General features: G+C 40.0%; 1 protein-coding gene across 1 annotated transcript in view; it reads left to right on the top strand.

Moving 5' to 3' along the window:
* The window catches only part of LOC127576867 (protein O-GlcNAcase-like), a 40,751-nt gene that overhangs the window by 2,582 nt on the left and 22,651 nt on the right, over window positions 1-15,518 (top strand). Inside the window, exons 2-9 of the mRNA XM_052027672.1 lie at window positions 5,553-5,604; window positions 6,156-6,253; window positions 7,473-7,603; window positions 7,782-7,953; window positions 8,733-8,831; window positions 9,539-9,823; window positions 10,391-10,549; window positions 14,303-14,919. Coding sequence (XP_051883632.1) covers window positions 5,553-5,604; window positions 6,156-6,253; window positions 7,473-7,603; window positions 7,782-7,953; window positions 8,733-8,831; window positions 9,539-9,823; window positions 10,391-10,549; window positions 14,303-14,919 — 1,613 coding nt within the window. The remainder of the gene's footprint in view (window positions 1-5,552; window positions 5,605-6,155; window positions 6,254-7,472; window positions 7,604-7,781; window positions 7,954-8,732; window positions 8,832-9,538; window positions 9,824-10,390; window positions 10,550-14,302; window positions 14,920-15,518) is intronic.

Genomic DNA, 15,518 nt, shown 5'->3' with positions numbered 1-15,518 from the left:
AAATGTACACAAATTGAATTTTCCCTGTGCTGACTATTTTCAGGCATTTTTCACAGTTCACAGGCAGACATTTTGTTTGAACTTCTCTTGATGTAACGACTTGAAGTTCTGCTCCAGTAATGATCAAAATAGATGACACAAAATGTCTGCTCTGAAATTTTCTTAACCTAGTGGGTTTTGAAGCACTCAAACTCATTGTGTTCAAACATGCTCAAACTGATATGTTTTTATTAAAATGTGGATATCTTTATTAAGGTGTATTTATCAGAAAAGTATGGATAAATTATAACACTTTGACGTGCTCAGTTAAATATTATCCTTTTGCTTCTTGTTTCAAAGGTTGGTTAGGTAGTTTACTCGCTGCATCTGAGGCTAGATTGTTTGAATGCTATGAGTTGAATGTGAGGCTTGTTGAGCAGTTTTTGGTTAGCCAGAAGATTCTAATCTTGGTAATTCAGATTCATTCTGAGTTTTGCCTCAAGCCCCAAACCAACTGAAAAGTCGATTATAATGTAAACCAATTGTATTTTTAAATGCTGGATATTTGTTCAGTGCTCTGTCTGCCCTTGTTAAATGCGTAATTGTCCGCTGCCCACTTTGTATTCTTTCAGGTCTGCAGTGGCTACTTTAGAGCTTTTGATGTATCATACAGATATTTACAAAAAAAGTGAGAGGATGTTTAATCTCTTGTAATTCCCTTCAGTTTGGCATCTAACCCTATACTGTCCATTTGTGATTTTTGGCCATTGGTGCGCACACTGTTATTCAATGACTGATCGGATCTTTGCTCATTTGGGTCCAATGCTGTGAAACTCCTTTCCCAAATCATTTTGTCTTTCTTCTTTGAACCATACAGTTAACGATGTCCTTTTTTATTATCTTCAATCCTGGATTATGGTGTGCGCTTAATTTGAAATAAGTACATATTTTCCACTTGTGGCCATAAGGCACCTACTGCTGATCATTTATGTACTGAAGAATAGATAACTGTGGCTGAAATAACTCCAATCTCTCCATAAGGTGAAGTGTTAGTCCATAATTGTGCATTTGCAGGCTAATTCAGTGAGAAAACTTGATCCGTATCCTACAATAAAGAGAGTGGTAGCTTTTTGACTAGTGGGTATTAAATGAGTAAGTTTAATATATCTAGTGAATGGTATCAGCATTGCAATGTGTTAGGACTTTTGAGTTATTTGAAATTAACTACAACTGTTTCCAAAGTTAAAACCAAATCCTTTCTTGACCCTCCAAATGGACATCAATTTATGAATGGTGATCTTGGTAATCATAGAGCTATAAAGCGTAGAAACAGGCCCTTCAGCCCAACTGGCTGGTGCTGATCAAGTTGCCTAACTGAGCTAGTCCTATTTGCTTTAAATGAGTTGAAATATTACAATAAAGTGTGACTCGGTTAGCAAAATGCCGTAAGTTAATTGGTTGCCATCACTGGCTCAGTTCCTAAACTGTTAGTAATATTAAAAACGTAGAATACTTTATTTCTGATCTTTGTGCTACAGTGTTGTTTTAAATACTGCACTGGGGTTGACTACAAAGCCGTAATCTCATTGACTGCTAACTGTACAATGTGTTCTTAAATGTGAAAGAGCTGTTAAATTCCATTAAATTTTACTGTTGCGGAATGGTGTTAGTAATTCAGATGTTAACAGGCTGTAACAGAATGATTCTCCATCTGGCCATTTTTCCTAATGTGATCTAATCCTGATGCTAAAACACCCATCGCACCAAGCTGCTTTCACCAGGTCTCTTAATATATCCATTTGACTCAATTATTTTAAAGCCTTTGTGTAAAATTAAGCACTGTTTAAGGTTGGGATTTTGATCATTTGCAAAATTCTAGGAATACTGCTGTCTTTCTCCTCCTCAGGAGTTGGTGAATTAAACTTGCTGACACAGTATTACCAATGCCAATGAAATCTGCTTAAACCATTACAGTCTACTGCAACAGCTGGCAGCCTGCTGTTGGTTCACTGCCACATTCCTTTTTCACTTTAAGAATAGAAATGAGATTTATCCTTTTGTCTCCCTTGCAGTCAGACTTGTGAATTATATTCTCTATGGTTGCACAAAAGGAACTGGGGGTTGGAGAATCATGATGTTGTCTGCATGCTCTAATTTGTTTGTCAAATTAGTCTAGTTATTTTTATTCAGGTGTCACTTACTAGGCCTGGTCACAGATATTCCACTTCATATTGCAGAATAAAAACAGCAGTAAACAGTTCTTTGTGATGTGGTTGCCCATACAACAGTTTTGCCTTTGTGTATTTAGAAAGCAAAATGCACAAACTGTTTGCAAGCTAATATTCTGGCAGTGTTGCCTGATGGGTGAGAGTACTGGACAGCAATATTTCAGGTCATTATTGCATGATGGCCACAGTCTTGCTTTGTTTCCAGTGATGCTTCTTTTATTATTAGTGCTATTCTCTGCTCCCAGACCTCTGCACAATTGGACAGAGGTGATTTGTACATTTCATTTGTATTTCATTCCCTCCTTGCAGATATTCTGATGGCATTGACAAGTACGGTAGTTTCGGTCTGAATGAGAGTCAGTTTTGAAGATTCAATTTGTAAGACAGGCTCTTATTGTCTTAAAATTATATCCAAAAAGTCCGCATAATTTTACTTGCAGTCTTATCGCTATTGAGTTGCAGAGAGTGCTGGATGCCTGAAGTATCTACGTGGGTTAGAGTACAATTGCTTTAGGGCACAAAATTGTTGGGAGGTGGAGTGGCCTGATTAAACAGCATGACATCCTCATAGACATTCGGTTCCCTTTGGAATTATTGTGTCAGCTGTTCTTCAACAAACTTGGTCACTTACATGGGGAACATTTTGCCTCCTGTCAATCCCGTGCATATTCTTAATCGACTGTTTGGATTACCCCTTAGACTCTGTTTTCTTGAGGCCTGTTGATCTTTCTGGAATGATCCCATCTCTGCTCATTCTCAGTTTTGGTTTCTTCAGGATGGTTTGGGAAAACTGAATAAATTGTGCACTCGCATTTCACATTTTCCTCATTTGTCCATGCAGTTGATAACTTGGGGATCTTTCCCAGTGCTGCTGTATATGTTGGAGCACCTTCTGAGTAATTATTGTGGAAAGTACCCAGCTGTTTTATGTTATGGTTGAGATTGGTAATTAGAATATAGAAATGACTGGCATTACTTTCTGTTCCCCATTCATAAGGGTAAGGTTTGTATTAAAGCTTCAGGACCATGGTGCATCAGAAGAGGGGGAAAAAAGACAATTGATCCAAAAATTGTCACACACTGAAGTTAATTGTGTAACCCTCTGAGATTGGCAACTGCCCACCAGATTGCAGCACTTTCTTGCTAAAATGTCTTTGAACTCTCTTCTTGTGTGTCATGTGGTTTCAGGAGCAGAGTTTATTTTTATTTAGACTGTGACCAGAAATGTGAATTTAGGCAGCAAACAGCTGTCACAGGCTGTCTAAATGTAGGACAGAATCTGCCTACAGACCACACTGACCATGGCTGATATTTCCATTTTGACCACCCACCACTATGTAAACTTGTGTCAATTCTATATAGTTCTATATAGCACAGTGGGACTAGGTTTAGTTTGACAGTGAGTGAATAGACATGATTAGATAAAGCTGTTACTACCTTATATGCTTGGTTCTGAGTTCACTAATTAGTAAACCAACTGTTCAACTTCTGGCACTCAACGAAACATGCAAGTATCGATAATCCAAAAGGATATCATTTAGTGTTCCTTCTTTTTAAAAAAAAGTGACAACTGGCATCATGCCAAGGTGTGAAGATGCTATTTACCTTTTTAGCGGGTATCTATACAATATTTCTGAAATCGCTCCCTCTGCTGTGGCAAAACAATAGTGACACAAGCTACTTCAAAGGTTCCATTTCATGGATTTTTATGGCTTAATTTCCTATGGGCAATAGAGGAACAATGGTGTTTGCATGGAATAATTTGTGGGATACTTGGTAATGGGTGCCTAATTTTAACAATTTTCCTATTTATGGTCAAGGTCAAAGCATAAACATGCTTAACGTTGTATAAGGGCTGACTACTGGTGGATTGGTGTTGGTGATGTGGCAGTTTTGTTGTGAGATCATTGGTTCTTGGGTTGTCAGGGCAACAATTGTTCTGCATCAAGGAATTCAGGAACAGCTGTTTGTGTGTAAATTGGTAGTGTGACCTGGGTTTAAAGCAGTGGAGAGATGTGCGCACAAAGCATTCTTAAAATCTGGATTTCTGAGTTTAGTGTTTTGGTAGCTGAAAGCACCGTCACTTTAATGGAGAAATTTATATTAGATGAGCACAGAATTGTAAATGATAGACCATCATGGAAGGATTTGATGATTTAGTGAACTGGACATGGTAAGAATTAAGAGCAGTTTTGATAAGATTACAAAAAGTATGATGCGGTAGGTTAATTGTGAGAAACAAAGGACTGCAGATGCTGGAATCTAGATGAAAAACACTGAACTGATGCTGGAGGAACTCAGCAGGCCAGGCAGCATCCGTGGAGAAAAGCAGGCGGTCAGTGTTTCAGGTCAGGACCCTTCAGGACCTCTGAAGAAGGGTCCTGACCCAAAACGTTGACCGCCTGTTTTTCTCCACGGATGCTGCCTGGCCTGCTGAGTTCCTCCAGCATCATCGTGTTTAGGCTAACTGAGAGTTAAGTGAAATAGACTTGAGGTATAGATCGAGGTTTCAGCACTTAGTGAATTGATGTAGAAGGTAGAGGTAATATGTTTCAGAGATGAAAATGGCTACCTTGAAGATGACATGGATATCAGTAGCCTGGGTGCCCTTAAAATGATTGATCTCTCCAGTCAAGCAGTGATTTGAATGGAGTCCCATTCCTGCATGTTGTAAATTTCCATTTCAGTATTTTCTTTCAATCCATTCTTTTATTTCCCTTTTGTCTAGTCCAATGATTTTATAAGTAACTTTTGAACCAAGTAAATAATTCTTTCCATATACCAAAGTACAACTGTGAGATTGTAATTACTGTTAGCATAAGGTATCATAAGATGTTTTGTCGTATAGATGGTGTAAATCTCCATGTTGGGCATGTTTTTCTTTTGTACTAGAATCAAATCCACTGCTTTCTCAGTGCCTCCAAGTTCTGGCCCAGGTATACCAACTTTTCCATGTGTATGAAGGTTCTGGCTCTTTTCTGTAAGTCCACTTTCAGTGTTGGACTTAAATTTTAGTGTCTTCACCACCTTTGGATATCCCAAGGCACTTTATGGCCATTGGTTAATGCTAACTACAGTGAACAAAATATTTGAGGCCAAAGGTAACTCCACTCTTCAAAAAATATCTTAAAAGGCCCTCAAGTGGCAGATTTGGGTTTGCTTGCAATAAAACAGAGTATGAGTATAAAAATGAGTTTGATATATAGAGTTGTAGTTCTGCTTTTATTTCCTATTTAATAACATATTAAGCTATTTAAATGGCATCAAATCTTTCGGGCAGCTATATTATCTGCTCTATTTGAACTATTTGTTTCGTATTTTAATCTGATTTTCCTAATTTCCTAGGTTTTTATGGGCGTCCATGGAGCATGGAACAGAGAAAGGAGCTGTTCAGAAGGTGAGTTTCATTCTTCTTTCAGTTGTGCTTTGAAGTTGTCTGTCTCTAATCTAAATCAGCAATCTCATGACTCTGTAATTAAATTTATACATAAAACCTTAACCTCGGGTTAATTCCCCCACAAAGGAATTGCATTAATGTGAAAAGCCACTGAGGAAAAATGATGGAATCCACTTAATTGATTGCTCATACATCAAGAAGTAATCTACGTCTATCTTTAGATTAAACTGAGATTCTGAAGCGTTTGTTGTCTCCAACATACTTCGAAGTTCATTCTCAGTAATAATTTTTCTGAGGATCTTGATCTTTGACTTAAATTTGTTTCTTTGATGTGCTCCTTTTATGTTTTATTTGGCTTGTAATGTTACATATTTAATACTTCTTTAAAAATAGTTACATATGACCTCCCTCAAGATGTAGCCCTTTTTTTTCTTCCTTCAAATCTGGTTATCTGAACTGGTGTATTCTGGTTTTAGCTTGGGTCTACAGCATTTCGGATACACTCAATGAGGCTGAAATTACATTTTTATTTTTGGTTATTTCTTCAACAGAATGCGCAAGTGGGGATTAAATACATACCTATATGCACCAAAGGATGATTATAAGCACAGAATGTTCTGGCGGGAGATGTACTCTGTTGAAGAAGCAGGTGAGAGTTTCAGTTCCAATTCCCCTTTCATTTAATGTTGTACAGTTTATCCTGCGCATAAATTTCTTTTTACAGTAGAGCGCTATCACTTGTTCAGGGATGTGAACACAAAAATTGGAAGCAACAGTCAGCAAGTGTCTCCACTCAGTTTCCATATTCCTTGATTCCCTCTGTCCAAAAATCTATGCATCTCAGTCTTGAATTTTATCACCATTTGCTGTTGAGTATTCAGGTGGATAATATTCTTGCAGATAGCTTTTAAAATTCTCAAGTAAAATAGTGCAAATGCTGAAATCTGAAACACGAGGTGGTGGAAATACACAGTCGATTAACAGTATCCATGGAGAGAGTAATGGTTAAAATTTCTGGTCAATGACCTTTCATCAGAAATAGGAAATGCTTTTAGAACCATAGAACAGTACAACACAATACAGGCCCTTCAGCCCACCAAATTGTGCTGACCTTCAAACCACGCCTAAGACTATCTAACCCCTTCCTTCCACATATCCCCCTATTTTAAATTCCTCCATCTGCTTATCTAACAATCTCTTGAACTTGACCAGTGTACCTGCCTCCACCACCACCCCAGGCAGCGCATTCCATGCCCCAGCCACCCTCTGGGTAAAAAACCTCCCTCTGATATTTCCCTTGAACTTCCTACCCATTACTTTAAAGCCACGCCCTCTTGTATTGAGCATTGGTGCCCTGGGAAAGAGGCACTGGCTGTCTATTCCTCTTAATATTTTGTATACCTCTATCATATCTCCCCTCAGCCTCCTCCTTATCCTGGCCTTTAGGGGTGGAGACTCCAAGTGACCCCAACAGAATAACCAGTTAGTGTTAATTGGCAGAGGCCTGGGTAACATTTCCTTCTACTGGATTTTACAGTGATATTGTTAAACACAGGTATGCTAGTTGTGCAACCATTAAGACCACCTATCTAAAGCCTGGTAGGAGATTGTCACAGTTGTGTCTACTTCATTATTTGGAGGAAGTTGCTTTAATTACAAGATTATAACTTTTGCTCTTCTATCCTGGGAAGAGGTAGTGAAGAGTACATTGCCTCTGCTCATTTGCCTTGTCAATGTTCCATTGTACAGGCAGTGTACTACTGTCTGCCCAGTTGGTCTATTTTGAGAATTGGCCATTCCTTGGTTCTTAGATTGGTAATTTTCTGTACCATATCCTTTTGTTTATTCATAATCTTTTTCTGTTTCAGAACAACTGATGCAGTTAATTTCTGCTGCAAAAGAGCACAATATTGAGTTTGTTTATGCCATATCACCTGGACTGGATATCACTTTTTCAAATCAGAAGGAGGTTGCAACTCTTAAACGCAAATTGGATCAGGTTGGTGTTTTTGTGAAATTTTCTGTAGATACTAATTTTCTTTAATCAATTTGTTTTAAAAGCTAACAATCTTAAGTAAAGCTATTTTTCCTGTCTCTTTCATCCAGCTAAGGGGATGAGTGGGGTTGAAAGTAATTTTACTTGCAGTCTTGAACATCATTGCCTTCCTATTTCACAGGTGTCACAGTTTGGTTGCAAGTCCTTTGCGCTGTTATTTGATGACATTGACCACAATATGTGTCCAGCGGATAAAGAGGTCTTCAGTTCATTTGCACATGCACAACTTTCTGTTACTAATGAGATCTATCAGTATTTGGAAGAGCCAGAACACTTTTTATTCTGTCCAACTGGTGAGTATTCAGCAATAATTCATGCCATAATGCAGCCTGGCTTTAAAGTTTCAGTTGCCAGTGAGCCTGTAATTAGCTGTCTTTCCTCTCGCATTTGATAGTGCAAAGGTGCGCTTAACTTGAGCACAAAACCAGAAATTTTGAGGGTTCAAAATTTGACTCCTTAGGTTTACAGTGCTGCAGGGACATTCTTCATTCAGATACGTTATGCACGTCAGTATTTTCTGATCTTTTGATCCACAAGTCTGGCTGTATGTTCTGGATGTATGATTGCCAAAGTAATTCTTTGACCGTTGCATTTTCCATAATTATTACTTGAAAAGGACATGTTCCAAAGTTTTTATTTTGTATTAATTAACAGCGACCTCTCAAGATTTGTTTGAGTCGTGTTTAAGTATATTGTGAAGAAAATTTGTTTTCCAGTGTTTTGTTTAATCTAATTTTTGGCTCTGTACATAAAAATCTGAAGTGCAGTGAAGTTGCTTCATGGGCTTTCTGTTACAAAAGGGGTTCTAGGGCTGAAATCTGAGTTGATCTACAGTTCTGATTTACTGACTAGAGCCTGTATAGGTGAGAGATTACAAGGAAACTTACTGGAAAAAGAAAATTCACAGTGGTGAGACTTTAGTTAGATTAAATGTTTCAAAGCAGATCGGGAAGGAATTTAGCATTTTATTACAATGTGTTGCTTAGTTTTGCTGTCTATTGACCACGTGATTATGTTCATAAGAGCATTGGAAATGGATTTGTTTTCTAATTTTTTTGTTAATCTTGTTCAGAATACTGTGGAACCTTTTGCTACCCCAATGTTGCCCATTCTCCATACCTCAGGACAGTTGGAGAGAAACTTCTTCCTGGCATTGATGTACTGTGGACAGGTAAGCTATCTATTTCATTACTGAGCTTATGCATTTGTGATTAATTCATCTTGCAAAATAAATAATAAGTATGCTTATTTGTTGCATGTCTCTGCTATCGAAGTGTTTTCAAATAGCCCTGTATGGAAATGTCGCTGCATGTAATGTATGCTTACCTATTTAATAATGCCAGAATTCACAAAGCATGCCAATAACTCTTGAAACTTTTTCCATTTGCCCTAAAATGGTGCTGTTTTCTATCAGTTTTTGTCTCAGGTTTACCTGTCTACGTTTTAAATCCCTCCATTTGGGAGCTATATGCCCATCCCTATCGACACATTTTGTACTTGTATTTCTTAAGGTAGTTCACTATGTATATCATTGTTCTGATCCTGTAACAAAATTTTGTATGGGGAAAAATACTTTATGCAAGATATTCTTTGAATTTGAAACATGGGCTTGATTTTAGTCCCTAAGCCAGGGATACAGGGTGAAATCTTTGGCTTCTACTCTTACTAAGCAGAAAAAAGTGAAAGCAATTTTGGTTCCCCTCCTCCTCCTACTTTGGAGGTTAGTTAAGATTAAATTGAATTCCCTATGTTCATTTAGTTATAAAGTCATTATAAATAGCGTTTGGGACATTGTAGTAATGGAGTAAGTATTCCTTTAAATACAAATAACAAAATAAGGTAAAATGTGTGGGAAGCTAACCTTTTCATGATCTATAGGTCCAAAAGTAGTGTCGAAAGATATCTCCGTGGAATCCATTGAGGAAGTCACCAAAATATTGAAGAGGTCTCCTCTCATCTGGGACAATCTGCATGCCAATGATTACGATCAAAAGCGCCTCTTCCTTGGACCGTACAAAGGGCGGTCAACTGAGCTCATTCCACGGTTGAAAGGAGTATTGACAAACCCTAACTGTGAATTCGAAGGGAACTTCGTTGCAATTCATACGCTGGCTACATGGTACAAATCCAACATGAATGGTGTGCGGAAGGATGTTGTAATGAGTAAGTAGACTGCATGGCTATGTCTGAAGTGCTGTAACCTGTGAATTTTAAATGACAAAAGTGCAGTAAAACTTAAGGAAAGTCAGTTATGGCCCCAGAAATGCCAACTGCGTATAACTTCAGTTATTTCCCACCACCTCTGGAAGTATGGTGACTTGGACCAAAGACGACTTCATAAACAGCTGTTAGTTCTTTTGTCTGTTGCCTGACTATCCTAACCAGGCAGTAGGTTTTGAAGATGTTTTGCACCAATGGAAACTCTTGTTTTCATTTCCTCTGAACTATGTACAGCTGAAGAGCAGTTGCTGGGGAGAATGTTGCTGAGATCCTCGACACACTTAATATGTGAAGCTGGGATCTTGCTTTATCCACATAACAAGTAACAGTACTGTACTTGGTTGGTAAGCACTGGTCTTGACTTTAAAGAATTATCAGATAATGAAGGCAAAAAGATAGCTATCCTGCCTTGTATCTATTCTCTCCTGTGGCCTTTGCATTTGTCTGAGATATTAATTCTTAATTTTATTTTGGGTTATGCAGTAAAGCCATCCTTTTTATTTCCTTCAGCTGACACGGAAGAGAGCACTGTATCCATCCAGATCAAACTTGAAAATGAAGGCAGTGATGAGGAGATAGAAATGGATGTCTTATATAGCCCTCAAATGGCTTTGAAGATGGCCATATCAGAATGGATGCAGGAGTTTGGAGTGCCACATCAATATAACTGTAAGTGTTCGCATTTTCACAAGTCTCTCCTATCTATCCATTGAGGTTTATACTTCCAAATACCTGATGTTGTCTGTCTTTATCTTTTATATTGTGTCTAGGCAAGACTATTCTTGGTGTATCCATCTCATCTATAGTGCTTGCTGTTTGTTAATCAGCTTAATTGGAGTGCCAGGAAAAACTGAGTCTAGCACAAGGATTCATTTTTTTCTTAGTTTCTATGTAACATGGTCACTACATACATATGAATGGAGCAAGGTTAAGGAGAGTTACGAACAAATATGAGTACTGTCACAGGATGAAAGCATCAGCTCATCTATCCCTTCTGGCCGAAGGTTAATCCCACTCCCCAGCTTTTGGTCCATTTCCTTGTGGGCACCCTGTGGCTCATCCATGTGAGGGCTTCTGCCTGCACCACTCTTAAATGCAATTAATTCCAGACCATCAGCACAATTTTTCCTCCACTTCCCTCTAATACTTCTGCAAATTAAAGTCTGAACCCTATGTACTGACTTCCCTAGAGAGGAATTTAACTGTTCACTGCATAGGCCTTATGATTATACAGTGATATTTGCAGTTATGAAACAAATATTGAATGTGAAATATGAGTGCGTACTATGAATACATTAGTGAGGAAATGGGTTCCATTGTTCCAATGGATGTTGGAGCTGATAACATCTGTGGTGCCAGTTTTTTTTATATATTCCATTTTTGGGATCTGGGCACCGCTGGCAAGACTAGCATTTATTAATCATCCCTAATTGCCCTTGAGTTATGGTGAGTTGTCACCTTGAACAACTGCAGTCCATCTGGTCAAGGTACTCCCATGGTGCTGTTAGGCAGAGTTCCAGGATTTAGACCCTGTGATGATGGACCAGTGATAGATTTCCAAATTGGGTGTTGTGTAACTTGGAGGGAAACCTTTGCTACTGGAGTGTCCTGGACGAGTAATTGCAGTACATATTTGTAGTTTGTACACACCTTAGTCACTGTGCCAGTGGTGGGGGTGATTTAGGGTGGTTGAGGTGCCATCAAATGCTCTGCTTTGTCTTCAGTGATAGTGAGTTAGACTGGTGTTGGAGTGCACCAGGCAGCACAGTAGTGTAGCGGTTAGTGTAATGCTATTACAATGCCAGTGACCTGGGTTCAATTCCGCCACTATCTGTAAGGAGCTTGTACATTCTCCCTGTGTTAGTGTGGGTTTCCTCTGGGTGCTCCGGTTTCCTCCCACATTCCAAAAATATACAGATTAGGAGTTATGGACGTGCTATGTTGGTGCCAGAAGAGTGGTGACACTTGTGGGCTGCCCCCAGCACGTTCTCAGTAACACAAAGACACATTTCACTGTATGTTTTGATGTACATGTGACTAATAAATATTTAATACTAGAGAAACAAAGGACTTCAGATTCTGGAATCTAGTTGAAAAACACTCAGATGCTGGAGGAACTCAGCAGGCCAGGCAGCATCTGTGGGGAAAAGCAGGTGGTCAATGTTTCAGGTCAGGACCCTTCAGGACTGAAGATAGGAAAAGGGGAAGCCCAGTATATCAGAGGGAAAAGCAGAGCAGTGATAGGTGGACAAAAGAGGGGAGGCAGGGTGGGCACAGGGAGGTGTGATAGGTAGACGCAGGTAAGAGATGGTGATAGGCAGGTGCGGGGGAGGAGAGAGCAGATCCACCGAGGGATGGGTAAAAGGTAAGCAGAGGGGAGTGAATAAAGGGCTTGGAAAGGGAAGAAGAGAAGCATGGTTGGGGGGGGGGGGGGTTATGGGGAAGGGGGTTGAGGATTACCTAAAGTGGGAGAACTCGATATTCATGCTGTTAGGCTGTAAGGTTCCAAGATTTGGGGGGTGGGGGGGGGGGAATTGAAGTGACTGGCAACAGGTGTTCTGCGAAATGGTCACCTAGTCTGTGTTTGGTCTCCAATGTAGAGGAGGCCACACTTAGCACTGAATGCAGTAGATGATATTAAGGGAGGTGCAGGTGAATATCTCACCTGAAAGGACTGTTAGGGTGAGACAGGAGATTCACCTGCACCTCCCTTAATATCATCTACTGCGTTGGGTGTTTGGCAGTGATAATGCCATAAATTGTATAGGTTAAGTTGTTAGATTCTTTTGGAGATGGTCATCTCCTGGAATTTGTGTTGCTAATGTTATTTGCCACTTACCAGCCACGCGTGAATGTTGTCTTGGTGTACACGTGCACAAACTTATTCGCTGAGGAGTTGCAAATGGAATTAAACATGGTAATCTTAGCAAATGTCTTCTCCCCTCCTTTTTATTCTTACAATGTGGGAAGATCATTAATAAAAATGACTCTCAGGACACTGCCCTGAAGAATTACTACAGTGATATCTAACTTGGGATGAATGACCTCCAACAACACAACCATCTGACTTCATGGTCATAGTTCTACAGTGTAGAAACTGGCCTTTTAGCCCACCATATTCATGACATTTTTTTTTACCCATATGCACTTGTCTGCATTAGCTCATATGCTTCTAAACCTTACCTATTTTAAGTGTTCTGTGTAAATGCCTCTTAAACATACTAAATATTTCAAATCCATTTATCCCTACCATGGGAGAAAGATTTTTGACTATCTACCCTATCTATGCTCCTCATAATCTTATACACTTGTACCAGGTCACCTTGGACCTCCTTTGCTCCAGGAAAATCAAGCCTGGTATATCCAGTCTCTTCCCATAACCAATGTCTCCAATCCAGGCAATGTCCTGGTGAATCTCCTCTGCACTTCCTTTAGCACAGTTTAATTCCCGCTGCTGCCTGTAAGGAGTTTGTATGTTCTCCCCATGTCTGCGTGGGTTTCCTCTGGGTGCTCCGGTTTCCTCCCACATTGCAAAGTTTGGAGCTGTGGGCATGCTATGGTGGCACCAGAAAAGTGGTGACACTTGCGGGCTGCCCCCAGCACATTCTTAGCAACATAAAAAGACATATTTCACTGTGTGTTTCGATGTACATGTGACTAATAAATATCTATCATCCAGAATCAGGTTTGTCATCATTGATGCACGTTGTGAAATTTGTTGTTTTGCTGCAGCAGTACAGTGCAAGACAAATTACTATGTTACCAAAAAATAAATGGTGCAAAAGAGGAATAACGAGGTAGAGTTCATGGACCGTTCAGAAATCTGATGGTGGAGGGGAAGAAGTTATTCCTGAAGCGTTGAGTGTGGGTCTTCAGCTCCTGTACCACCTCCCCAATGGTAGTGATGAGAAGGGCATGTCCTAGATGGTGAGGGTCCTTAATGAAATCTGCCTTCTTGAGGCACCGCCTCTTGATGTCCTCGATGGTGGGGAGGGTTGTGCTCGTGATGGAGCTGGTTGAGCCTACAACCCTCTGCAGCCTCTTGCGATCCTGCACATTGGAGCCTTCATACATCCTTTCTATTTCCCAGTTTTACTGGGACTCCCTGATGTCACACTCTTTTAAATGCTGCCTTGATGTCAGGGATGGTATTTTAACCTTGCTTCTGGAGCCCATACTGGGCATCTGCATCAGGTTATTGATGAGTAAGTTCTGCTTGAGAGTAGATGTTTGCTACACGAAAGCACTACTAGGAGGTTGCCTGTTTAATGGTCCTGTTGCTGCAGCACTATAAAAATACATAGATCTTCCATTTCATTTGGCTTAACGCTAAAAATATAGTTGCTAAAGTTGCATCTTTCTATGAACATTTGATGAATTCTAGTGTTTTTTTTGGTTTAAACAACATTTCTTTATTTTCAGGCCGAACAGTCCCTCACAGTGGTGCAAAGACAAACTCGATTGATGTGGGAGGGATCGACACACCTTGCCTGAACTCCTCTACAACAGTGACCACAGTCTACCAGCAGCCCATCATGAGTCAGGGAAGTCCACTGAGTGGTGAGCCAGCCTTACTGGCCAAGGAAGAGGAGGAGAAAAAGCAGCAGTCTGATGAAGAGCCAATGGAGATGGCAGTAGAGAAACCAGATGAGCAAGAAACCAAAAACGTTAATCAGATCCTTACAGACATTGTCAAAGCCAAAATGTCTGAGGATCTCAAACCTATGGAGATGGACAAAGACAGTATTGCTGAATCAAAGTCTCCTGAGATCTTTATGCAGGAAGACTCAGGAAGTGATATAGCACCAATGCAGACAGATGAGCAGATGAACAAGGAGCAGTACATCCCAGGTCCCAATGAGAAGCCGTTGTATACTGCTGAGGCTGTGACTTTGGAAGACCTGAACCTCTTGGCTGAGATGTTTTATCTGCCGTATGAGCATGGACCCAAAGCTGTTCAAATGTTGAGGGAATTCCAATGGCTTCGGGCAAACAGTAGTGTCGTTAGTGTGAACTGTAAAGGGAAAGATGCTGAGAAGGTAAAATAGAGAGATTTCATCTACTTTATCCCATCACACACTCGGGTCAACTATAGAGAAGGGTTGCGCACAAAGTATAGCTTTTGAATTGACCCATTAAATCTTCCCATGAAGATGCAGAATGTGCCTCATCTCAATATAAGGAGACAGTCATACAGCATGGAAATAAGTCCTTTGGCCCAACTCGTGCTGACCGAGAAGCCTTTCTATGCTAATCTCATTTTCCTGCATTTAGCTTGTAACCCTTTCTTCTTAGTCGTATACCTGTCCAAATGCAATTAAGTACTGTGCTTCTAACTGCCTCTACCGGCTATGGCAGCTTGTTCCATATACCCACCACTCTCTGTGGGGAAAAATGTGCCCCTTAGATCTCCTTTAAATCTTCCCCTCTCATGTAATCTATGTCCTCTACTTTTAGACTTCTCTGCCCTCGCAAATGACACTGTTCCTCTACCCTGTCCTCCCCTGATAATTTTATAAACCTCTATATATACCCCACAGCCTCCTGTGCTCCAGTGGAAAAACAATTTCCCAGCCTATCCAATCTCTCCTTGTAACTAAAACCTTCATTCCAGGCAATATTCTGGTGAATGTCTTCT

This window comes from Pristis pectinata, chromosome 12, assembly GCF_009764475.1.
Source record: "Pristis pectinata isolate sPriPec2 chromosome 12, sPriPec2.1.pri, whole genome shotgun sequence".
NCBI classification, from domain to species: domain Eukaryota; kingdom Metazoa; phylum Chordata; class Chondrichthyes; order Rhinopristiformes; family Pristidae; genus Pristis; species Pristis pectinata.
This window is presented reverse-complemented; position numbering and strand designations above follow the sequence as displayed.